We start from the raw sequence: 26,306 nt of genomic DNA on the forward strand, positions 1-26,306 counted from the left end.
TCTGAGGTGGACCACCAGTGCCCAAATTTGATCTTGTGGTATATCTCAAACACTGGTTGTAGTCTTCTTTTGCATGGAATTTCTCAGATGCTGCTGTAATTAACCAGAGAAAAGAATAGGTGTTGGGGTCTATAGGGGCCTCTTTTCAAGGGAGGCAGACTCTGACACCCAGCAAGGGAAGGCTGGCATTGACTTTTGTTCAGAGGCAGCAGAAAACCAAACAAGATGATGAGTTTGTGACTCAATGGAAAATTATTTTATTTTCTGGTCTTAATAGAAGAGTAAGTGCAGGCTGAGGGAAAAGAAACCCAATTTCTTGGTCAAGGGAAGGTGAATAAAAGAAATTCACTGGTAATAGAAAACCCAGGTGGTCAGTCAGGTGACCGCATCTGCAGTGCTTTCCAACACTTTATTCAGGACTCAAATACCTGTGTGTATGAGTTCAAGGAGTTCAGGAAGATTTCCTGGCACAGTAAATTTAGTGTTGTTTATACTATTTGCAGGCAAATTCCATTTCTGGAAATTGCTCTGCCAGCCTGCATTTCTCCTCTTGAAATGGCATAAGGTGTCACTAAAATTCCCTTTCTCAAAACACCATGCAATAGACTCGCTGGCTCAGAATGGTCGTCCTGTTGTAGGCCTCCCCCTAGGGAAAGCTGTATTTCCGAGGTGGAAAAAGCAATTTTGTGCACACAAAGCAGCCCATAGCAGCACTTTGGCATGAAATGATGCTGAGCAGAGGAAACTTTAAAAGCAATACAAGGCCCAGAATCAGCGTCTTACGTAACGATCACACCTGTTAGGATCAGGGTGCTGTATATCACATTCCCAGCCACCCTCAAGCACACATGTGCTAAGTGGGAGAGGAAAATGAAGACAAAAGAGGGTCTGGGAGTGGGAGAGCTCTGTCTCTGCCTCACTGGCCTCCTCTGTTGGGACAACTTTGGTTTGGGGGCTGACCGTGGGTCATAAAGCTCCATCAGTATCAGAAGAGAAGGCGGGGCCATGACAAATGATTCTCCAGCCATGTGGTTGAATTTGGCTTTTCAGGGCTGATGCAGCTATTATATTTCAATTTAAAAAATAGAGGGAAAAGAGGCTCCTTCTAAGAAAAATAACAACTCTGGATTGCTCCTGCCCAAGAGGAGGAGTGTGTCTGGGCTGGAGGAGTGTTTATCCACTGAGTGCTCAGTGCAGGGCAGATCAGGATCCTGGGTGGCAGGCTCCATCTGTTCCTGGTGGGGGAAGGGGGGCCCCGTCGGGCACCCATTCACCTGCTGTGATGGCACTAAGGATGAACTTAAGGGAAAGGTACATTTCCACCAGATAAAGCCAGTGATGTGTCCCCTCCGATGGAGCTGTATGCCATATACCAAAAGAGCACTGGCTTGGCAAGAAAGGGCTCTCTTGCTCACTGCTTCTGCATTTGGGCCATTAGGAATGACAGAGTGGGACTGTCAGCCCCAGCTCTTACTCTGGGGAGGGGTGAAGCCCCATCTTGGCCCAGGGGCATATTCAAGGTGACCAGGGCCCCAGTCTTGTCATCCTGTATGATGAGGCCCCACTGGAGCCTGCTTTGCTAGAAGGAGCAGCCCAAGTCTAAGCTGAGGTATATTTACTAATCACCTTAAAGCATCCTGTCAAACTGACCTGAACCCCACACCAGCTGCAGAAGCTGCAGTCCCAACGGTCCCTCCTCAGGGGAGGTCCTCAGTAAATCCAGACTTTCACAGAAGCTTATTTCAATCTATCAGCCTTTCCCATCTTTACAGAAATCCCTACCCAGTGGTGGGTAGCCTACTTGGATATGTGTGTTCTGCCCTCTCAGAGGAGTGGCAGGGAAGGCTGGGCCTCTGGCACTTGGCCTTACTGGGCTTGGCACAGCACTGGCCTTGCTGCCTCATGGACCAGAGTGTGGGCTGACCTTCAGCCAGGAGGTGCTGGTGTGGTCGTAGCACTGTTACACATATTTAATTGCTTCCACACTGGTTGGAAAACAGACTCTGTTTTGAATCTCTTAGGTGGCCCCTGCTACTGTACCCACACCCTCAGGGTTCCCCCATGACTGGCATCTAAAGAGCCAATGGCTGCAATAGCATGGGCTCCGGCACTAGGACCAAACCCCACTTACATTGATGCCATAGCGGTTGTTAAATACTTTTATCTTCACCCTTACCAGAGCCTCAGGCACCTTTGTGGACCCTGGGGGACTTCCTGACCTGTCCTAAGTCTCAGCACCTACTGTGTGGGTGACAGGCCTCAAGGATGGGGGGCTATACCCCCCAGCACCACCAGTTCTGTTTCTCTGTCTCCCTCATGGTAGGGGCTGCCGGGCTATGGCTTTTCTTGTCCAGACCAGCCCTTGCTGCTGTTGCCTCAGCACCCTGACCCCTTTCGCTTCGGCTTTCTCCTCCCTCCCTGGCATCCGATGTTCCTGACTTAGCCTGTGCTGCCCTGGGGGAAGCAAGCCACAGGGTTATGCATGAGATGCTGCTGCAGTTGCCCTGGTGGCAGTGGTGCTGGCTGAGGCGTAAGAGCTGGTGAGGGAGGAGAGTCCTCTCCTATGGTCTCCACTACTCCCCAGTTAAGAGCCAGAAAGTCTTCCAGGCTTCTCAGGGCACTGAGTGTAGACATAGGCCAGCTAGATCCCTCCACAGCTTTTAGAAAAGTGGGAAGGGGCAAGGGGAAGCAAAGCCATCCTCGTGTCCCTTCTCCCGCAGTAATAACCCTCCACGTTCCTGGTATCTTTCCCCAGCAAAGAGGCAGAACTATGGCAGTGCCCATCTTGCAAAGGGGAATAAAGCAATTTGGTGGGTTTGACTGGTGTTCTGATTGTCCTTTACTTCCTCTTCTCTGATAATGCATGGTGTCCTTCCATCTTCCTTTTCCCTCTTCCTCCCCCCCGGGCCGCACTGGCTTCCCAATTCTGTCTTGGTTTTCTCCATGTGAGAGAAGAGCATGCATCGGAGGGGGGAGCAGCCTCTAGCATTTGTCATCTTCTTCCGTGTCACTTAGCAGGTTGTTGACAGCCCCACACATCATGCCTGGCCCAGGGCCCCCGCGCCTCCGCCGCCGATAGTGCCCGTTGGGCATCTGCCAGCTATGCCGCAGGGGTGGGGCTGAGCCGATGGTGTTGGAACGGCCCAGGCTAGTAGCCACGGCTGCTTCGAAAGTGAGCGTCTCCTCCTCACCACAGTCTGAGGCATGGGAGTCTTCGTGCAGGGCCAAGTAGGGCTCGGAGATGTAGCGCTGTGGGGAGGCATGTTGGCTCTGCTGGGGGTGCGGAGAGTTGGAAGACTCGGTCAGGCAAGCATTGTTGCTCTCCAGTGCTTGGGAGGTCAGCGGGGAGCCCTCCTCGCTTCCATCAGCAGGTGGAGAGATGCTGCCCGCGTGTCGAATCAGGGAGCTGTAGGAAAGGAGGGGCCGGGGCTTTGGCGGGACGGGTGGGAGCTGCCGACGACTTCTTCTTGGGGTGCTGGTGTCAGAGACAGAGGGGATGGAGCTCTCACTTAGGGAACCTGTGCCCTGTATAGCAGGAGAGACATGGCATGTTAGATTGGGCTTGGCATGATCCCTACTTGCAACTCTGTTAAGAGAGTCCTTGGAATCTGAATTCTGTCAGGGAGAGGCCTGAGCTGGAGCTCCCTGTAGTATTCACATCCACTCAGGGAAAAAGGGATTGAAGAGATTAAGGAGTCAAGAACATTTAGACCAGGACATCTCAGACTTTGTGCATACAAACCTCTGGGGATCTGGTTAAACTGCAGATGCAGGCTCAGAAGATCTGGGGCAAGGCCTGAGATTCTGCATTTCTAACAAGCTTCCAGGTGATGCTAGGGGTGGCAGGTCCGTGGAACAAGCACTTGGACTACTAAGGAAGCTCTACATATGTAACAAGGGGCACACTAAAAGAGAGACTTTAAACTTGAGAAAGACAACTCTGTGGAAGGTGAACAAATGCTGGAGTTGCTCTGTCTGGGAAACCCTTATTCCTGCCCATGTCTTCTGTGGTTTGCTGAACTCAGCTTCTGTACCTGATACACTCAGTTGTTGGCTCAGGCCATACTTGCCCTCACCTATTCCCAAGGGAAACTGAGCCCAGGTTTTGGGAAGTAAACCTCCAGGAGAGCATTTCTTAAGGTATGTGTGACCTACGAACCTCCTGCTGAGAATCCTACAGAGGGGTCTTTTCAAAGGCAGACTCCTGGGTCCTTCAGGCACCAGGAATGTGCAGTGCTAGTAAACTTCATGGGTTAATGCTGTTCGGCACTAAAATTTGAAAACTGTTGTTCTAGAAGGGAAACCTCTTGACTGCTGTGTCTCTAAAGGTTTGCATTAGCAGCCCTGCCTTTTCTCCGCTGATCGTTTCTGTTGAGGGGGTCTCCTATTATGGGTCAAAATGCCATGACTAGAGATAGGGCTGTAGTAAGGAGTAAAACAGAGTCTATGAATGTTTTCATACAGATCTGATAGTTATTCCTTAGGCACCAAGCTGGTGGTTCAGCAAAAGGCATGATCTTGCTGGGACGGCTGCAAGCTAGGTAAATGAGGGTGAACTGCTCTGACTTGTGAATCCTGGGCTGAGAGATGAATCACAATTCTCACAAATACTGAGGATCACAAGATGGTCAAAGGAAACTTTCTGGCTAAAGGACCATCCTCTCCTCCAAAATCTGGCTGTCAACCTATTTATATCTCTGGTTTCTGAAGGCTGGAATGGAATGACCTCTAGACACCATCTTTTTGGGGGAAATCTGGTTTTCTGTGAATTCAGATCATCTCTGAGTACACAAGCATTGAGCAGCTAACCTCTATGCACTATAGGTATAGCTTCCTGTGAAATTCCAGTCTTTGTGGGTACTTGAATGCGTTTGCGAAATGCTCACGACTTGCATCTAATGATACAGCCCACCCTCCCCTGTCCTTCTGCTGTAGACTGGCTTCCTCTCTGCGCTCACCTGTCTGTTGGGCGTCTGTGACCTGCCCTCACTGGGTGACCTGGATTGACGGCGCTCTGGGGACTCCCAGTCAGCCTGGGTCCCTCGCTCTTCTGAATTGCAGCGGGAGACATCAGGAGAGAGAAGATGCTTTCGCTCTTTTGACCGTCCCCGCTCCCTGCCCCCTGAGCGGTGAGTGTCAGACTTGTGGCCTGTGAGAGATGACAAAAGCACTTGGTTATAACTCTGTCCATTCTGACCAATGATGATGAAGGGACTTCTCTCCAAGTATCACATCACAGCCTGGGGTTGGGCCCTCAGAGGAACCACATGTTTGTGTCCCCCCCAAATTCAAATGTTGAGGCCTAATTTGTTCCTGATGGTATGGTATTAGGAGGCAGGGTATGAGGGTGGGGCCTCCATGATGAGATTAGTGCCCTGATAAGAAGAGGCCTGAGAGTGCTTGCTTCCTATCTCTCTGCTCTCCATCATGTGAGAATAGAAAGAAGACAGGGATCTGCTGGCACCTTGGTCTTGGATTTCCCAGCCTACAGAACCATGACAAATACATGTTATTGAATCCACCCAGTCTGTGGTAATTTGTTGTAGCAGCCTGAAAAAAGATAGGCCCCTAAAAGAATCCTGGCTTCTCCAGGTATGTCAAAAGATGATCTGAAAGGGAAGCAGGGGAGACAGGGGAGAAAGGCAGGCTAGCAAATTACCTATTTTGTAAGCAGGTAAGTTTGCAAGGTGCCACTAGAGACACATATGTCAAACAATGCAATCTATTCTGTTTCTATTTATGCTACACACAATATAGGATCTTGGTTAACAATATGGCTCAGGAACTCTATCATAAATATGGCTGCATAACTTTTTGGGGGGAAGGTGGCACCAGCAGAAGGGAATTAAGAAATTTCTATGAACTAAATAATAACACACCTAACATAATGCCATGGTGAGAAGTCCAGGATTGAAATGAAAGGATCCCAGTGCTAGTCCCAGTTCTGCCACTTAATGGCCCTATGACATGGGACAAGTCACTGCTTTTTCAACTTTGATTCCTTTATCCAATAAAACAAAATAGTTGAGCCAGACTAATATATATAGATATATATAGATATATATATATTTTTTTAAAGCAAAAAGCTTAAAAGAAATTCGGGCCAGGTGCAGTGGATCACGCCTGTAATCCCAGCACTTTGGGAGGCCTAGGCGGGCGGATCACGAGGTCAGGAGATTGAGACCATCCTGGCTAACATGGTGAAACCCCGTCTCTACTAAATATACAAAAAATTAGCCAGGCACGGTGGCGGGCGCCTGTAGTCCCAGCTATTCAGGAGGCTGAGGCAGGAGAATGGTGTGAACCCGGGAGGCGGAGCTTGCAGTGAGCCGAGATCACACCACTGCACTCTAGCCTGGGCCGCAGAGTGAAACTCTGTCTCAAAAAAAAAAAAAAAAAAAAAAAAAAAAAATCAAACACAGGAAATAACTCCAGGTAGCACTGTTTAGGTTGAAGTGGAATTGGTGGTTAAAGTTCAGTCCTCACAGTGGGTCTCTAATACAAGCCTAAAAAGCCCCAGTGGTTTTGTAGAAGGCTATTTGAAAAGCTCCCTCAATTCTAATGATTTGTATAGCCCTGCTCCAGAAGGAAGGGATTGCAACAGCCTTTCTGGTGAACACAGAGGAGGGCTTTGGCCTGTTTCAGGATGTAAGTCAGATACAGGAATTCCCTTTGGTAAGGAGCATCCTTCACTTTCTTCAGCCCTTGTCTCTGAATTCTTTTCTGGTTATCTATAGTCCTTGGAGAGTAAGTCCAGGGCAGGAGCCCACTGCCTGATGAAAGAGCTGGACACTGAAGACCTCCTCACCTGAATCAGAGTTCAGGCGGTGGGCTGACAGCCGCAAGGAGGAGTGGTAACTCCGGCGACGGGACTTGTAGGTATTTTCACTGCTTCGCTCCATGGAGAATTCCTCCAACCACGAGGAATTTGAACGCTTATCCCGAATAGTGGAAAATGAACGTCTCATGGAGCTAGGGTCTGTCACCACCTGGAAATACAAGCCCCCAGAAAAACACAAGGTATGGATTAACGATTGAAAAGATCTAAAAGGACAGAAGCACCAAGACTGAGACGTTAAGGAAGGCAAATTGTAACCCCTGGAAATGGTAACTTCCCTTGAATCTCTCTTGCTCAAACCTTAGCTGGTGGAAACTGTTCAAGAAAGCATACTTACATTATGTTAATATAGTCACTGGAAATGGTCCAGGATCTTTTCTTCCTGTAGCTGAGTGTACCAAGGCAAAGCCATGCGGAATGCAGGCAGGAACTGTGCAAGCTCCCATAGAGCCCTCTACCATGGGGCACAGCCAGGCTGCAGCAAATACTGTGCTGCTTTGAAACATGTGAGGGCAATTGTCTAAGAGGCCATCCCATCCATGAAAGAAGCATGGCTTTGCTTTTTTTTTTTTTTTTTTAAACGCCCTTGGCAGAGAAGGCCCTGCCCTGCAGCACTAGAGCCTAGGAGAGCTTGCAATTTAACAAGTGCTAAGAATGTATCACTCTCCCTCTGCTGCCATCAATCCCACCTAGCCCCGTTTTAAATTCTGGCATTTTGATTTGCCACAGATATTAAAACAAATCTACAAAAACTTCTTGTCTCTGTCAAAACCTGATGTAAGACAGACAGACAGGAAAAAGAAGCCAGGAAAACAGACAAAGAAATGAGGTGTGGCCTGCACTGGTTAGGACAGACAGTCCTGACACAGACCTGTGTGTGTAAGTAACTGCATATGTGCTGGAGGAGTCAGGAAACAAAAAAAGGATGGAGAAGTACACAGAGAAAATCCTGGAAAATATTTCTTGCATGGCTGGTTGAATCTTGAGAATGTTTAACCCGTCCAGAGTGAAGTATGCAATTTTGTTCGCTGGGTTGTTGTGGTTAGGGGGGTCATTGAAAACACCGGAGAAGCAGGCTCTATTAGAGACGACCCATGAGCCAGCTTTTATTTATAGGGAAGGGGTGCGGGCACGTCAACGGCTCACCTGCAAATATCAGATATTATTCCATAACCCAGCTAATACAGCCCGGATGCCACTGCATTAATGTAGGTGGTTGCTTTTTACCTGGGGATCCACAGTCAGACGTGGCATAGAAGATGCCCTCCCAGATCCCGCATGCTCCTGGGTGTCCGAAGGAAGGTAGATGCCATGGTTAGAGGGCTGCACGCTTTTTAATTCACTAACCTCTGGCTCCTGGAAATAAACACACAGCCAAGCTTGTGGGACTTGGTTCCATCTCATTGCTTCTCACGTCCAGTGGACAATTCAGCCTCCTCAAGAATGGCTTTCAAAAGAGAGACTTGCAGCTTTAAGGTCTCAGTTGTATGTATATGTGTGTGTGTGTTTATGTGCACCTATGTGCTATATGTTCCAGACAGGAAGCTCTAGCTGGGATTGAGTACTGAAGGTCACCTATTTTTCTGGTGTAGATTCCTCTTTTTCATCACTAAGCAACGATTCAGATTTTATTGTTTTCTGCAACAAACACTGTTTGGTATAATACTTTTCAGATATGTGAAGTTCGCTTTCTAAGAAGTGATAGCATTGGATTTATTCTTTTAATCTGAAGAAGCCTTTTATCAATTAAATAGAAACCAGTTTTCTAAGGGAAGTAAACAATTTCTGATGTCAAATACGTCTTCTCAAGCCTTAAGACACGTGACTTTAAGAGTTTTCTTTTGATTGAAACCATCCAAAGATGTGGTGGGTGGCTGTCAGGGATGCCCTGAGTGACACAGTCCCATGGAAGGATGATGCAAGCCACTTGCAGAATTTTAAATGTCCAAGTAACCATGTTGTAAAAGGTGAAATTTAATAACATTTAATTTAGCTGAATATATCCAAATATTAGCATGTCAACATGTAATCAATATAAAAATTAGTTTATATTTTATCTGGACTAGCCACATGTGGCTAAGAGCTATTGTTTTGGACTGTGCCAGCCTACAGTGTTATCAGGTTGGACTGGAAATCTCTAAGGTTCCGTCATTCTTGTTTGGCAGTTGTGCATGCGCTATACAGATAGCTAGTATCATTGCATAAAGAGCTGTATGAGAGACGTTTACGTGGGCTACCTAACAAAAAGACCTAAGAACATCTTGGGCAGATGGAGAGCGTACCAGAAAAAAGCTATTTTATATTTAGGATTTTATATTTAGGAAATGACACCCTAAAACATGTAGGGCATTGCCCAAAGGAAAGAGTGTCTGGGACCCCCACCTTAGCCTATGTGACCATTTGGCTGAGTGGTTTCTGGTGTGTATGGCAGGGGTACTTTCCCAAGACATGTGCTATGGTGCACTTGAGGGAGTTATAGTGTTTGTAGTACATGCTTTGTATAGCACACAGTTCTGACTCCGGACAGACGTGGTAACAACACTGCAGTCTACAGGTATCAGAGGTGGTGTGAGACGCACACTCCATATGCACACACACAATCATGGCCACGCCTGGGGACATGGAGCAGCAGCCCCGAGGGATGGGCAGAAGTACACAGTGTTGAGTGTGTAGCACAGGCCGACACCTAAATTGAATTACACACACTGGTACTGACAATGAGATGAACACATATCCAAAAAGTCCTGGCACTATGGCTCAGCCCTGGGGAACCCGCAGAAATGATGTCATAAAGTCTCCCTGTGAAAGAAAGGACACATTATTGCGATTTTTTTCCCACTAGACACATCGCCAGGCAGGCAAAATGCTGTGAGGTCTTTTTAAGAATCAAACTATCTATAGTTTATTATTCCACAGGTGTTGGTGCTAAGTTCCTCAGAGGGGAGGGCAGAGAATGACTCTACTAGTTCCTACCTGCCTCATCAAGAACACCCTCAGGCAGTCAATTGCTCAGCCCTGGGGGCGTCTGGACTAACTGTCTCCCCCACACAACCATGCACGATTCTCTGTCTCAGCACTCGCAGGAGATAGAAGCACGCATTTGTTTGAGCTACTGAGTGTTTTTCGCCCTCTGTGGGGGTGCCCATTCCATCACACATCATTCAGGGTGGCTCTGAGGTACACAGTAGCAGCGGGGAGGGATCAGGAGAGAAATGAAGGGGAGAGAAGAGCCACAGATGAATCAGAATTTAAATGATATGGAACTCACTTAGTACAAGCTGTCTGTACAGACTTTTGCAATGGTTGGGTTTTGTCTTTTTTTCTCTTCAGTCCAGTGACTGCTTGGGCTTCAATTCTAAGCTAAGGTTGGGGTGGGGGACCTTGAGCTCATGGCTCCTGAACTAGGAATAATGGTAAAGTCAATGATGTTTAGGAACCATATTTTAGCTTTGTATTAGCTAAGCCAAAACTTGAATCTCTCCTCTCTTCTTCAGGCTTTCACTTGAGTCAATAGGTCTCTCAGGAATTGCTTTTTTATTTGTTTTTGAGACGGAGTCTTGCTCTGTCACCCAGGCTGGAGTGCAGCAGCGTGATCTCAGCTCATTGCAAGCTCCACCTCCCAGGTTCATGCCATTCTCCTGCCTCAGCCTCCTGAGTAGCTGGAACCACAGGTGCCTGCCACCAAGCCTGGATAATTTTTTTTGTATTTTTAGTAGAGACGGGGTTTCACAGTGTTAGCCAGGATGGTCTCGATCTCCTGACCTCATGATCTGCCCGCCTTGGCCTCCCAAAGTACTGGGATTACAGGCGTGAGCCACCGCGCCCAGCCAGGAATTTCACCATTTATGCTAATAAACTCATTTTGGGGTCAGGGAAGTTACTTTAGTGGCCTGTTAGAATGTCTTTGAATTGTGACCAAAAGGGACAATGTGCCTGAACCCACACAGAGCAGAGGTAAGACAGTCTTCTGTGCCTCCTGGCAGGCAGCTCGTCACTGTGGCACATGCTGCTGCTAGGTTCTAGAGGAGGTGGGCATCACTAAGGAATGGCATGGGGCATTTGTGTGTCCCACAAGCAGTACCTAACTACACTAAGAGGCAGGGTTGGTGTCACTCATTCTCTGGTGATGCATCTTCAAGCTCCCCATCAAAGGCAAGATTTTATAAGTGACTTCCGGTCTTACACTTGATATTCGGGCATAAACTAAGAGGGCTTGGCCTAAAGCAATTTAAGTTCCTGCTGCAGGGAAGGGACCTCTGGGACTGTAAAACCTGAAGAGGGAACATTGTCAGAGCACATGAGAAAGTGGGCTAGAAAAGGGCTAAGGCAGGACACCTCCAGGGCAACTGGCTAAACTACCAGAATGGATTTTCCTGACAGACCATGACTATGTATTAAAATTAGTGAGAGGGATCAGGAAACCAAGGAAGTATTTTTGAGGTCATATAACTCATGCATTCACCAGAGACTGCCGTTCTTGGAACTGTCCATCATCGGCGGGGTCCATACAAGCCAACTGGAATATATCCTGGGGAGAGAGTGGACTCATCGAAGGGTATCCACTCCGGCCACTCCTGAAAAGCAATGTCAAATCCAGAGGTAATGAGGGACAGTCATGCCACTAGCAATTCCCACCCCAGCAGGGCAACACCCTTTAGCCTTGACTGGCTTTTGTAAACCTAGTAACTTACATGTGGCTAGTCCTGAAATTAAAAAAAAAAAAAAAAGCACCAGAAGAGACAGAAACTGATGTTTTCAACCTGCATCCTGCCTTTGGAACCATTCATTATTCTGCCGGGGGCTAGCATGTCTATGACATCATTTGTCACATTCAGCCATATGGAAGAGCAACACTAGATTGTAAACCTATTTCTGTTCAGTTTCCCCATTTGGCGGAAAAACACCCTAGTTTACACAGTGAACAGTTTGTTTAAATATTAAGCAGCCATGGACTTTTTAAAAATTTTCCCTACTCGCAGTAAGAATATGGTCTTATTTTGCCAACATCCCTGGCCAAACTAAACAATTCAGTCCAATTCCATTGCCATTTATTGAAGGACTACTTTGTACCATACATTAAGTCTGTTGGTTCATGAACTGAGAAGGATTTCAGAGGTGGTGGGGTTCATGAACTGAGAAGGATTTCAGAGGTGGTGGTGAGGAGTTGAAAACCTCTTGGTTGATGGCAATGTAGGAAGAGGTTTAAATGGTGGTGAGAAAAGAGGATGGAGACAAAGTCTGCCCAGTTGTTTAAGTTGTTTAGAGGCCTCCAAGGGAAAAGAATGCAGAACTGGCACAGTAGGCTTGTTATTAAACCACTGTCTAGTACTTCCAGACACTCTTAACCTGACGGGATCCACTGGGCTTGTTAGGAGAGAAAGAAGCAGCCAAGCTTTCTGGAGAATGTGGTGCCTGTTGCCAAATTATTGGCTGACTGCCACCAGTATGGTAATAGCTACCATCTGACCTGCTCAAGAATGCAGAGTGAGCTTCCAGATTATGGGAGGAAGGACTGGGGTCAGTGGTTGGGCAGCAGCTCTCTTTGTGGTGGAGTTAGGAGGGAGAGATGGGACACCATCTCTTTTAAGTCTACTGCTGATGACTCTGCATCCAATGGAAAACTCAAGGCATGAGCAAGGTTGCCAATTACTTAAAAACAATCCATAGGAATGTTTTTTTAGATTACAGGAGAAGATATGAAGAGCAGAGAATCACCTAATCTGTTCCCTTGCTTCCAATGAGAGCTTTTGCTGAGTTTTCACAGCTGCTACAGAGTTTTTACAGTATTTAAATGACCTGCCTAAATGTCAGTCATCTTCCCCACTTGTGGCATCTCCTGAGAACCACTGGGAACAAGATTGAGCACAGCTAGTATAAGAATGAGTTCTCGGCTTTGCACTGTGTTTCACACCTGTACTCTCAGCACTTTGGAAGGCCGAACTGGGAAGATAGCTTGAGCTCAGGAATCTGAGACCAACCTGGGCAACAAAGCAAGACCTGTCTCTACAAAAAAATTAGCCAGCAGTGATAGCACGTGCCTGGGGTGGTCCCGGCTGCACAGGAGGCTGAGACAGGAGGTTCACTTGAGCCTAGAAAGTGGAGGCTAAAGTGAGCCAGTTGTGCCACTGTACTCCAGCCTGGGCAACAGAATGAGATCATGTCTCAGAAAGAAAGAAATGGGTTCCTTTTTGTCCTACAGAGAGTAAATAATTATAGAATCCTCACTAGAGGGAGAGGACCCTTGGAATCACTTAATAATCTCACAGAGTTAAATAACTGGAAACCAGAGTGATCTCCTACTTTGAAAACCTTGTCAAGCTGGGGCATAAAGTCCAGAATTCTGAACACAGCCTCCCTCACGATCTGGTCCCTACGTCACTAGCCTCCTCTTGTACCACTTTCCCCTTTGCTCCCTGAACTCCAGACATGGCGGCCTTTTTTAGTTCATTGGATAGGCTAGGCTTGTTTCTGCCTCGAGATTTTAGTAGAGGCCACTCTAAGAGTGCAGAACACTTCTCTCCAACTCCCCTACCGCTCTGTAAACTCTTTCTAGCACTTATCAGAACTGTAATTAAATCACCGAAAATGCAACTTTTCTTCTTTCCAATAATCCTCTGTTTAATGTCTGGTTTTCCACCATATTTGAGGGAGTGACCCTATCTGTTATGTCTACCACTATACCCCTAGATCAACCTCTACTGAACAATGCATGGCTCTAGAAACACAGATGGTTCTGAGGAACCAGCCTGCTGTTCCACCAGTGTCCCCATGTCAGGAAATGTACCAACATGCACCCAAAGGCTTCACCCAGAATCCTTTGCTTCCTCCTTCCTCTTTAGTCCAAGTAGCAAATCAATCACCAAATCCTATCCAGTCTTATCTACCAAATATCTCACATCTGTCTTCATCTCTATCCTGCTAGTCCAAGCTACTATCACTGATAATTTACACAACTGCAGTAACCTACGAAATGGTGTTCCTGCCTCTAGAAATGCTTCCCTCCAATCCATTTAGCCTACACTGAATTCAAGAAAGCACACATCTGATCACAAGATTCTGATGCATAAAACCCCATTATCCAAAGACAAAATCCAACTTCTTTATCCTGCTTATAATGCCCCCAAAGTACTAGCCCCTGTGTATCTCTCCAAATCCATAACTTAACACATCCCCTGAGCTCTCCATGCTCCAACCATCATGACAGTTTTTAGGTTCCTTAAACTTACCATACTTTCTCTTACCACTCTTGAAGAGCTTGTCTTCAAGTCTCACTCAAATGTTACTTCCTCAGGAAGGCCTCTCTAAACCCTCAAACTGAGTGAGCTGTTTCCATGACATCACAACAGCCCACCCTTCAGCATTGTTTGCCTGTATTGCTCTTGTAATTTCTTCTTCCAGATTTGTCTCCATGGGGACGTGTTCTCTGCCGTAGCCCCAGTGCCTAAGTCAGCTCTGGGGACATATTGGCTCTTAATAAATATTGGTAAAAATCAATGAGTAAATGGATCAATAAATACATGGAGAAAAGCCAGAGTGATCCTATGGTGGTGGGTTAATTTGTAAAGCAAATTGTAGATAAACAGAGATTGCAATTTAGGGGGTGGTGTCCCCCATTTCTAAGCCAAGGACTGCCAAAACAAAAACAACTCAAGCACTTTGGGAGGCCAAGACAGGCGGATCATGAGGTCAGGAGATCGAGACCATCCTGGCAAACACGGTGAAACCCCGTCTCTACTAAAAATTAGCTGGGCATAGTGGCGGGTGCCTGTAGTCCCAGCTACTCGGGAGGCTGAGGCAGGAGAATGGCATGAACCCGGGAGGCGGAGTTTGCAGTCAGCTGAGATTGTGCCACTGCACTCCAGCCTGGGCAACAGAGTGAGACTCCGTCTCAAAAAAACAAACAAACAAAAAACAGCGTAAACCCTTCCAGTGAAGAGGTCCCACTCTTCCACTCATACTTCTTTCCCTCCCTCCCTCCTACACAAGCAGAAGATAAACACTGACTTGTTTTCTGTGGACAGGAGAATTCACACCCTGTACTTCATAACATCAAATTATTAAAAAAAAAAAAAATGACCTTGGTCATGACTCTCATCCTTTTCTTCTCTTCCAAGGATGTTGGACTTTGATCTCTGAAAACAGTGCTTTTCAAAAACAGTCCAGCCCCACAGGCAGAAAGAAATCAATGATCTGAGCAATTCCAAATGACTCGGACAGAAGTCTCATTCCCAAGCCCTAAGTATCACTCTCTTAGTAATTAACATAAGCGATTTGGTGTTTCCTGGTTTTGTAAGAACTGGGACTTTGTTAAACCCAATCACAAAAGCTCATTTACATTGAGTAGAAAGACTTGTGTTCTTTAGGTATGCACTAAATGCTTGCTGATGATCGAAATATAATGTTATGAGATACATATGCTATAGTAGATTAATTGGGGCAAAGGCTTATCACTCAGAAGGATGGGAAAATTCCTTAATTTGTGTTTTATTTTTACTCCTATTATAGAAAAAGTAAGTTCCCTTTCTGAATAAGGTCCCTTTTGTTCATTAAAGAAAACATGGTATAGTGAAAACACTCTGGGGTCAGAAATAAGGAACTTAAATTCCAGCTCCACATTCTACTAGCCAGGACTTTAGGCAACGTAGTTAACCTCAGTTAGTCTCCAGTTTCTTCATGTATAAAGTGGTGATATTAATATATACCTCCAGGGTATAGTAGGCTGCTAGAGTGGGAATCAAGTGAGATTCTGCAAATAGTGTCTCTAGAAGTGTCAACCTCAGGGAAAGCAGTAACTGCTGGTTCTATTCCCCTCTTACACTCAGCCAGCATGGCACCTGTGAGGGAGGCTCTATCTTCCAGCAGGACACTAGATCCACGGGGAAGCGATAATCAAGAATTAGTTGTAGTTCTGTTGTGAAGAAAAATAATCTCCTCTATAAGACCCAAGTATATTAAAAGACAAGTCAAACTCCCTTCCTCTATTGTTCATTCACAGTGATCGCCGATGTTGACCACAGTGCTAAGTATGCTTAGTCTGCTTTTCTCTTACTCCTGCTGAAAATCACTTTAAGATATTCAGAAAAAGGATCACTCAAGCTCAGAGTATTTGTTCTTGGGCCCTTCTGAGCAGTGAGTTTTGGGGTCTGCACAACAGCATGGGTGACAGATTGCAAGCAGCCATGCCAGGGATGTTTTGGTGCTACTCACAGGCCTGAAACGGGGTCCTGCTGGAGGTAAGGCAGGGCTTTGGCATTAGCAATGATCTCCTGAGGCAGAGATGAAGGCTCCATGCGCTGGAACATGGGGGCATTTTTCTGGGTAAAAAGAGGGAAGAAGAAGGAAAGAATTCCAATGACTACGGAGTTTGCTGTGGGGAAAATAAAATTAACATGGATAATACAGGCACATAACTTATCCCTTGTTTGACCATTTTAACCTTCGATCCACTGGGTTTCTAATTCCACGTCACTAGAAAGTTCTTGGGCCCCGCACCCATTACTGCTGCTTCTAAGTCCTTGCCGGGCACTATGCCCCAGGGAGGCACAGGCCTATTCCCTCCTGCAACCCCTCATGGCCCACCCACTTAGCAATGCTGGCATTGACTTTCACCTGTTCCTCCAGCTGCTGCCTCTGCTTCTTCACCTTACTCTGCTTATAGTAGTCCATGATCATCATTGCTGCATAGATTTTGCCCACAGTCAGGTCAGAGGCTAGAAACACAAATGTGGCATGATGGTGAACAGGGAGTAGATAATGGGAGAGAGTGAGGAACCTCTAAGCTTTGTTACCCACTCTCTGGAACAGGTCTGCGCTATCAGTCACCCATTCATCCAATGTATATTGAGGGCCCCCATGGTGCCAGGATCTGAGGATGCAGAGTGCATAGATCCCCTGATCTGTCCTCAGGGGGCTTGCATGCCCACCTAGTGATGGTGATGATACTGAGGATAAGCAGTACATGAGTAAGCATCACGCCTACCATTCTAAATCTCTATAGCTAAGTGACAACATCCTTTCTCCCATGAGGGTTTGCTGAGCAGTATTATATGGAGGGAGAGAGCTATACACCCAGGAAGTCTCATCCACAACCACAGTGACCTATCTTAAAGAACATGTTTTATCCTTAAGTCCCTTTTGTCCTTATTAATTGAAAAGGGCAAACTTTCCTTATCTCTTTGATCACTCTGGGTTCCCCCCAAAGACGTAGTCTTCACATGCTGGGCCCACAGTGACAAGGATACCCAGGAGAAGACCCGAACCTTTGGGCATGGGCACAAGCAGATCCAGCATCTTCTGGGATAGGTGAGGCCAGATGGCTAGGGTCTCCTTTTGTAGCTCTGAGTCTAGCTGCTGCCTGTCTGCACCACCTAGAATAAGATAAATTACTAATAAATAGAATAGACCCAGAAATAACCAGGAGTGAGGGAGGAGGTGAAGGTAGGAGCTGAATCAGCAGGGCACCTCATATTTTAAGAGGAAATCTTGGCCCTAAGTGACAATGGATCTTGCAATACCAGGTCTTTCTGCTGAAGAAGCAGAACACATTTTGGCTCCCTTTTTCAGTGACTCAGGGATATCCTGCCAAGAGATCTGAGGCCCTCAGACTAAGAGCAACTTCCTCATTCATTCTAAAAGCCTCCCAGGTGCTCAATACATCAGAGGAGAAAATAACAATAGCTGCAAGTACGTTCCTCTGCCTTCTTATCCATACATCAATCCCTCCAGCAACCCTAACTCCATAGTCTGAGTGACCTGATTTTAAAAAGGATTTAGATTGCACAAGAGCAGAAAGGCTAAAGGTCCACCTGGAAGTAGTAGTAAGCCTGTTCTCTCCTAAATCAATCATTAGAAATCAAGAGGAATAAAACACTCCCATGGCCTCTATGACAGCATCTTCTGCCACAGAAGCCTCTCAAGACTTCAGAGAAAATAAACCATATACAGAAAAAAAGGACAAAATTAACCTCTGGTCAATAAATATTTCTAGAATACCTATTGTGAGCCAGACACTGAAGATCATATACTTTTAAAGCTGAAAGAAGCCCTAGAGATTATCAAACCATTCACTGTACCAGAAGGAAAGGGCAATTATTAGTTATTGAGTCAGATACTTGATGTTCAGATGACTGCATTGTTGTGTCCTTAGCTGGATAGATGACAGTTCAAATATCTCCATCCTGTGCCACCTGCATGAGTTGTTCCAGAATTCCTCCTTCCCACCTCCCTTCCTAAGCTTACCTTTGGCAATTTTAATGTCCAGAGCTGTCCGGATCAGAGCCATAAGTGTGGAGGTGAAGTGGACCGTCATGTCCTCAGCTACTGGCATGTTCATCAGGACCAACCTCTGTGTGAAAGAGAAAAAAGAAACAGCAGGCAAAAAAAAAAAAAAAAAAAAATTGAAAGACATCTCAGTGAGAAAGGAAGAAAAGGGCAGAGGTCAAATGCACAGACGAAAAAGAAGGGCAAGGATCCCCATCCCCTGCCCCAGTCCTTCTCTCCCTGCTTCTCACTTAAGGCTCATTTGCTGCTGTTTTGTTGTTGTTGTTGTAGTTTGTTTGTTTTTTCTCCACCAAGGGAATGATGCCAAATTCCAAAGGGAAGGGGCTTCCCTAATCATTCAGTAAGGCCCCCCCATGGAGTCCTAAGAATGTCTTTATTAGGGATGGGAAGTGAGTTCTAAAAGAAGTGGCTCAAGGAAAGGAGTCAGCTCGGGGAGGTGGCTCCATTCCCTGTTCAAGGCTGCTCCATATTTCCACTTGTCCCATGAATACCCCCTGAAACTCATATGGAAATACAGTGAGAAATGAGATTTTGCTTTGCTTATCTAACTTGAAAGATGCATCCTGGTGCCCCCTTTTTGAGTCTTTAATAGATGAAATTTGCCCGCACATGGTTGAACATGCATAAGTCCAACTTGTCTAAAGGATGAGGTGGAGCAGGATGGACAAGGGGGAGAGTGCAAACAGGCTCTGGGGTAGGAGGATGGGGAGAGCGGAGGAGACAGAACGAGGAAGGGTGGCCCAGGCAGGAGCAGAGTGGGCAGGCCTTGTTCCCCTCACCCAAAGAAAGGGATCACACTGAAATGGCCAAATCCACTTTCCAGAGAGTATTTTGCTTTTGGAGCTCTTTAACTTTTCCTCCAATCCCCGCTCCCCTTCTCCCACCAAGCTTCATCCCAGAAGTACAAATTCAAGGCCACATTCTACCACCTGGTACTTTTGGATGTGGCCATCGTGAGCAAAAAGGATGCCAGCCCCTAAGCTGTGCACGAGGAGCCATGTACTGGGGGGAATGAGGGTCCCTAATGGCCATGTTCCAGTGAGATGCTATCTGGGGCCATACAACGTGAGGTAGCAGCAGGAGAACGTCCTCTGGCAGAACCACCAGCCTGGCAGAGAGGGAAGTACCTCTTCCCAAAGAAGGGTCTCTAATGTTCCATTGCAGCATCCTGCCTAAAGCTGATGCCACATGGTGTCTTAGAGTGGAAAGCCAGTTTCTTGTTTGGATTTGAGTTCCATCTCTCTCCCACTTCTTTAAACATCTAGAGAAGTGGAAACATTACTATGATGTGTTCCTAGGTGAATGAAAGAGCTCCAGAGTTCTGGGTCAGTCTAAATAGCAAAGGGGAACTAACAGTAACTATTACTAATGGGTGGCAAAACAACTCATGTCCAAAAGCTATGAGCACCCCAAGGGCAAGTGACTCCCAGTGTACAATAATCTCTAAACAGCAAGCCATGGGGGAATCCACCCATAACTCTGGGGCCAGGCCCCATAACTATGTTATGCCAGTAAGTCAAATTTAATGCTGAATACAACTTGTGCCCATTATTTCCCTTCCTTTTGAGTATTTCCAAGAGAATGGGGTAGCTGGGCTAGTGGAATAGAGCTGCATTCCTCAGTCTATCACAGGATGGAAGACAGGTTCCTCTTTTCTTCTTACACCTAGAAGGAACCTATGCCATTCTTCCTATGTCATGGGTGAAAACATTTGTTATGAGTTTTCCTCTCTCCTAAAAATTTCTTGTTTAAAGGAATTTTCCTTTCTCCTAACAATTCCATGTTTAAAGGAATTTCTGCATGATTTCCTTATCTGATTGAAGATATTTCTTTGCATATGAGCACTGATAGCTGTTTTGCTGTAGGCTTCCTTCTTGCCCATATATGCCATCCCACAGGCCACCACTCTGCCTCCTCTAAAAGGAAACACACCACTTAACACTGCTTGTCAGGTAACTCACTCACAAGAAGCCACACAGTTGTAGAAACACAAAATATCACATAAAAAACCATGTTGAACAGTATTAAAAACCATTCCTTGTATTGTCTCATGAGTTCGTCCTCCTGGGAACCTTCCTGACTCTTCAGTCTCATCGTGCCTTTCCTCCTTAGTTCCCTCCTCCGCCTCCCCAGCCTGGCTTCCTCCCCATGTTCTGGCCTCCCCACAACTAGATCCCATTTCCTGTTGGTCTCTAGCCCAGAACAAAGGAAGGGGTGGTCTACCTTATATGCCACTTTGGAGGGACATCTCTTGCCGAGGCCTAGCGGAGGTGACATGAGAGTCAGCATTTCATACATCTCAGTGTAATGGATGCGGCCACTGCTCATGGAGGGTGGTGAGTTGGGATGGGGTGGGTTAGCGGGGCAGTGGGGTGGCAGGGAAAGGAGAAGGAAGTGGGGAGAAGGATGCAGACAGGTAGGAGAGGAGAATAGGCATTCCCAGAGAGCAAAAACGAACAAAATACAGAAAACAGGAGAAGAAAAACAAAACAAAATGGACAAACGGGAAAAGAATAGGAAACCTGTTAATCAAGGCAAATCGTAGACATGACTCCATCCTGGTGCGGTTTATATCACGCCCCACACAGACCCGGGAAAACTGGTGGCAACCTTCAGTCCCTATGACTCTCCATGGGAACAGTCACGGGGTCTCATTTTCTCCTCGATTAGCATTCCCCTGACTTCCCTGTTCACTTCATCCCTCCCCAATACAACACAGCTTATTTTCAATTCCCAGGGCTGTGTGTGAGCGGTATAAACCGGATAGACGGTGCTCCAGCCATGGGTTGGAGTTTCTGACCCCGGCTGGGGCGCTGGCCTGGAAGTCAGGCTGTTCTCCACTGAACCCACAGGCAGAACGTCGTGTATCCCCCCTCTGGTGTGTGTGTGCAGCAGGAGGCGGCGTCTTGCACTGAAGGTGGTGGGCTGTGCTTGCTGCTCAAAGAGTTGGCCCCGTTGCTTCCACCTGGCTCTGTGGACAAGACTGCTCTTTATTCCCCAGCATGTGCCAGGTCAATGGCATGCTGGGGACAGAAGAAACAAAAACAGGAGGAGGAAGAGCATCTTGCATGCCATGCTACCCTCCCCAGCTCTCCCACATGCGGCTGCGGGTTTCACCAGGGTGGAGTTTAAAGAGTCTCAGCAGAGGCAGCTGTCCAGCCTCCTGAGTATGGAATCACCGTGTCACCATCCCAAGCCAGCTCTATCCCATTGTCCAGGCTGGCATCCTTCCTGAGCCTAGGTCGTCTTCCAGCTGCCTGGGCAGTGCTATGCCCCAGGGAGCCCATGCTTCCCTCCACTTGCACCAGGAGAGGGTTCCTTACCTAGCAGGCTTGGCCTTACATAGGGGCTTAGTAGAGCCATTGGGATACAGAGAATTCCCTGGGTATGGCAGATTTGAGCAGGGAGGTCCTACTCACCCCTGAACAATATCCTTGGTGTAACTGACAAGAAGTGACTTGGAAACTATGACAGCCCCCTCAGATCCCTCACAGCAACCCATGGCAGGACCCTAAGGTAGGGACTCTCTCAGTAGTGCTTCATTCACTGTGATCTTCCCAGACTCTCTGAGCTATTACTACCTTCTTCCACACAGCACCAAATCCATGCCTCTTTTACCTACTCTCACCTCTTGCCCTAATTCTTTGTTTCTCACCCCTTCTGTCCTATAGCTTTCATAGTCATTCTGACCAGACCATCCAGGAGCTGGGAGGGTGGGATCACTAGGATCATACTCCATACATTACATATGGGACGATGAGGCTCTTTTGCTAAAATGAGGCTTCTCCATCTCCAGTGAAAAGAAGCCAGAATTCTTTTGCTGGGTTAAAAATATTTCTGCATTCTATAGAGAAAGGAGAGGTCCCTCTGATTAACTATACAGACTAAGGTGGACCTGTGTGTGTGTGTGTGTGTGTGTGCGTGTGTGTACATGTGCATATACACACATACATGAGTGTGTGCATGTGAAGAGAGCGATCACACTGGTCTTCATATGAAGTTCTTAACTCTTCTGCCTTTTCCCCAAAGTATGCCCTTATCTTTATATAACAGCTGCTGGTTCTGGAAGGGTTTGGACCTCTTTAAACTCAAAGGAAAGCAACATGAAGGTTCCCTCATGTGGCGCAGTGGTGGTGGAGCAGAGGACAGAGAGGAGGGGTTAGATGTTGCATCCCACGGCAGATCATGGCTGGGGACTGGGAGGCAAACCTTGCAAGCCACCCTGTAGGGGCAGTTCTCTCCCAGGCCCAGAGGAGGCGAGATCACCCGCACTAATTTGTACATATCCTTATACGGGATCCTGCCGCTGTAAAGGAAGCACAGGTGGGTTAATAGGACACTCAGAGAAGGGTGGAAAAGAAATGACAGCTTAGCCATGAAGAGGATGGCTGAAAGAGGTCAGAGCAGCTTCTTTCCTTGGGCCTGGCAAAGCCAGACCAGGAGAGACTGAAAACAGTAAGCACCAGAGAACCATTACCTTGCCAAACTGCACTGCTGCAATTTTCTAAGGAAATCAGAGCCTGGTCAATGCCAAAGGGAACTGCCTAATGACCAAGAGCACCCCATTTTACCTATCTGGACCATACCTGGCCAGATGCAGACACAGCCCTGGCTCTAGCTAGGCTTCTAGGAACAAAGCCTGCCAATTCACAAATGACTCAGACCGCTGTCCAGAGCAGATGTCAGGCTGCCTTGAAGTGGACTGCAGAACTGTTTGCTTTTCACAGACACTGATTACAGTCAGTTACTCAGACCCACTTTTCAGGGGCAGTGGGAAGTCAGTGGCTTTCTGCAGTCTGGAAGAGACAAATTTCCCATTAGGCTAATTAGCAAGGAGCACAGTTGGCATGAGGGAAATCACAAAGGGCTTTGTTTCTCTTTGTGACAGATTTTTCTGCGTTCAGCTTGGGCAAGTCTTCTTTACTCAGTAGGAGCCTGCTGAGGTCTGTGTTCAGAGAGCAGCCAGGGAGGAAGCCATGGACACTCTCCCCGCAGCCCTCTTTCTGCCACTCAGCCAACAGCAGCTTGGCTGGAGCCAGTCAGAATTCTAGCTATCTTACCAACCCTTTTCCCAGGAGCCCATTAGAGAGTACCAGCTTCCTATGGAAGGGATAGAATTAATGATTAATTTTCAGTGGCTACAGCATCTTCTCTGTCAGCGTCCAGAAAAAGAAGCAACACCCAGGGATCTGCAGGTCTGTATACACCCTGGAACAGACCAGGGTTTCCGCTGGAAATTGTAAGCACAACATCTCCACCTCTGTGCATTCAGTCCTTGCTTGCAACTGTATGGAGACTATTGCTTCAGCTCAGCTTTACTCTTTCTAGGCTTTTTGAAATTTGAGGGTTGATTCCTCCTATTCTTCCAGATAGCAGCTCATCAGTACCTCCAAGTCTCTCAACTCTTGAGAGGAGGTAATTTAGCCAGTTGTCCTTTCATTTTGCCCTAGTGAGATTGGGAAGTAGGTGGGTTGGGAGTGGCTATAGACTGACATTTTTTGCAACTGGTTTCAGCCCCCCTTTTGAAGACATTGGCTCACATTACTTTTGTTAGTCTTCCTCACCCACCTTATAAAGAAAGCCAACCAAAGTCTAACTAGAATGAATTACACTGTGAATTACAAAGCACACAGAAGAAATTCTTCTTTGTCTTTATGCTCTTTCCCAGTCCACACGTCTGAGTCTCATGATTCATCCTCATGGAATCATTTCTTCCCAGCAACTGGAATAAGTAGGGAGGAGCATGTTTTATACACACAGCGTTTGGATCCCAAGATAAGTGAAACCACAAGAAGCTGGGGTTTCTGGAAGCCAAGGATACCTGAGTGAGCCCAGATGAACAATGGACTTTTTTGCTCACAGTTGGTTTCTCCTCTTGGGTGAGTGAAGAGGTCCCTTCTTAGGCTCCCAATCCCATAGATATCCATGGTAACAGAGGCTGATTTTCTAGACATTCCAATTAGCATTCCCGTGTGGTTATTGTCGATTATAATAACAGTTACACACGATTTAATATCATCCTCACAAACACCTTGCAAGTTATGTAGGTATCACGATCACCATTTTACAGGTAAAGAAGCCCAGAGTGGTTACGTGACTTGTCCAAGGCCATGGAGCTGAAGACACGCAGGCCTGGCTGCCTTCTCCTCTAACACACTGCCCATTGCTTTCTAAGATCTATTTATTAGAAAGTAAGACCAGAAAGAAAAAGCTGTTGCTCAGCCATTGTAATAGGAATGGATTTAGATAACTCTGTACCCTAAGTCATTAATAATTAATGAAGGAAAGAATTCTGATTCACCCTTCTAGTCTGTAAAACAGTGACCCAAGTTCAACAGCCTCACCAGAGGATAGATTTTTGGGAAAAGTCTCTGATTATGAAGGGGGTTCCAGGTGGAAGCAACTTGGTCCATGCCTGTAAAGGATAACATTTCTTGCAGTATTTTTCAGAGGGGGACCAGAATGGATAGAGGATTGGTGAGTTAAGACCCAAAAGCTAAAATGACCTGGAACAGAACAGTTCCTTTGGAGTAAGCATTCATAGAACTCTCACCTTGTCCTCAGCCATGAGGGCCAAAATGCTGCCTTTATACTCCAAAGCAGGGATTAGCAAATGTTTCTGGCAGTAAATTTTTTGACAGTAAAATATATAGGTTGTTGCAAAAATGGCCCACAATTACTTTTGCTCCAACCTAATATTTCTGTAGTAAATACTTTCAAATTTGAGGACCATACCATCTCTGTCACAATCACTCACCTCTTCCTTGTAGTATGTAAGCAGCCAGAGACAATACGTAAACGAATGGTTGAGCTGTCTTTCAATAAAACTTTATTTGCAAAAACAGACAATGGGCTGAATTTTGCCCATGGGATGTAGTTTGCCAATCCCTGCTCTAGAGCCTAGAAGGCACGCTATCACTTCAGAACTACTAAACAGCAAAAGAGACAGTAAAGAAGTTATCTTCACCAATTCCTACCATTTAATTTAGTTCCATGTAATAAAAATCCACAAATGTTTAAGGAAACAGTTGGAAGAACAACTTATTTGGTTTTTAAAAAATAATTTCAGAGTTATATCCAACTGTATCTGTTGAGAGGAACGAGAAAGAGAAAACACTCACAGTCACTGATCATGGTGGCCAGATGTCCAGCTGGCCAAAAACCCTTGTCAAACCCCCTGATAACTCAAAGGAGTCCACTAACCATTGGCAGAAAAAGATTATTGGAAAGTTCTCTTGGGATTGAGCCAAAATAATCTGAGGTGAGGACTGGATGATGAGACCAGCCCACAAAGGGAAAACCCTGTCACAGAAGGAAAGAGAGGGGAAAGGAGGATACAGAAGTCTTTGGTGACTGGCTTGATACCAGAGCCTCTTCTATGGGCCACAATCAAGAGGAATCTCCTTTCCTTCTGTAACAGGCAGGCATTTGGGTGGCTCCAATTCCAACCTCTTCCCTGGGAACTCCAGAGACCTTTGCTCTGGGCCCCGCTCGGGCGGCCGAGGGGCCTACGCACCATGCTGCTCGGTCATATTCTGCCCAGACGCGGACAAACTCGTCCAAGTGGTGAGGCCCCAGGATGGAGGAGTCCCGAGTCAGGTACTCAAAGTTGTCCATGATGACGGCCACGAACAGGTTGAGCATCTGAAGGGCAAGGGGAAGAAGAGGGATTAGGGGAAACCTAAAGCAGAGCTCAGGAAGCAGAAGAACAGGCTTCAGGGCAAAGAAAAGAATTCAAAAGTTTGTAGGCCTGAAGTTCCTAGCTCAAGCACCACTGATCTTGCTGAATGCAACACGTTTTCATTATTTGTACCACAGTTTCATTGTGTGAGCATTCTTACTTTACATTTCTATGCCACTTCATATTTGTAGAGTACCCCACAGTCACTTTTATTATCTGTTCCATTTATTTAATTGTTACTGTGGCAGCAGAGGGAACAGCAGCAGCCATAACATTCTTGAGGGCTAGAGGAAGTCAAGGCCAGATGCTAACCTTCCCTTCCCAGCCTCTCCCTTCATTCTTGCTCCACGAAAGCAGCCAAAGAACAACTGGTAAGATGTTTTACAGCTGACAGCATGGCCTACTGTTGTGATGACTTTAAGCTGTTCTTGGCTCTTAAGCAGTTTCTAAGTCCCTACTCTTCCACTTATTTGTTTAGCCAGCCTTTACTGTGCACCTACTATGTTC

General features: G+C 46.5%; 1 protein-coding gene across 12 annotated transcripts in view; it reads right to left on the minus strand.

Moving 5' to 3' along the window:
* Nucleotides 1-228: 228 nt before the first annotated feature.
* Nucleotides 229-26,306, minus strand: part of CACNA1E (calcium voltage-gated channel subunit alpha1 E) — a 492,838-nt gene continuing 466,760 nt past the window's right edge. For 5 of the 12 annotated variants that reach the window (XM_063795020.1, XM_063795015.1, XM_063795000.1 and 2 more), the window contains 11 exons: nucleotides 25,635-25,762; nucleotides 20,342-20,438; nucleotides 18,077-18,182; nucleotides 17,098-17,205; nucleotides 16,448-16,548; nucleotides 16,046-16,152; nucleotides 11,301-11,412; nucleotides 8,066-8,194; nucleotides 6,809-6,989; nucleotides 4,959-5,149; nucleotides 229-3,525 (listed from right to left, as the gene is read on the minus strand). In XM_063795020.1, coding sequence (XP_063651090.1) covers nucleotides 2,983-3,525; nucleotides 4,959-5,149; nucleotides 6,809-6,989; nucleotides 8,066-8,194; nucleotides 11,301-11,412; nucleotides 16,046-16,152; nucleotides 16,448-16,548; nucleotides 17,098-17,205; nucleotides 18,077-18,182; nucleotides 20,342-20,438; nucleotides 25,635-25,762 — 1,803 coding nt within the window. In that variant the 3' untranslated portion in view covers nucleotides 229-2,982. Of the gene's footprint in view, nucleotides 3,526-4,958; nucleotides 5,150-6,808; nucleotides 6,990-8,065; nucleotides 8,195-11,300; nucleotides 11,413-16,045; nucleotides 16,153-16,447; nucleotides 16,549-17,097; nucleotides 17,206-18,076; nucleotides 18,183-20,341; nucleotides 20,439-22,327; nucleotides 22,425-25,634; nucleotides 25,763-26,306 lie in introns of those variants that run through there. The other 7 variants (XM_063795026.1, XM_063795010.1, XM_063794998.1 and 4 more) reach the window with 4 other exon arrangements.

This window comes from Pan troglodytes, chromosome 1 (genome assembly GCF_028858775.2).
Source record: "Pan troglodytes isolate AG18354 chromosome 1, NHGRI_mPanTro3-v2.0_pri, whole genome shotgun sequence".
NCBI classification, from domain to species: domain Eukaryota; kingdom Metazoa; phylum Chordata; class Mammalia; order Primates; family Hominidae; genus Pan; species Pan troglodytes.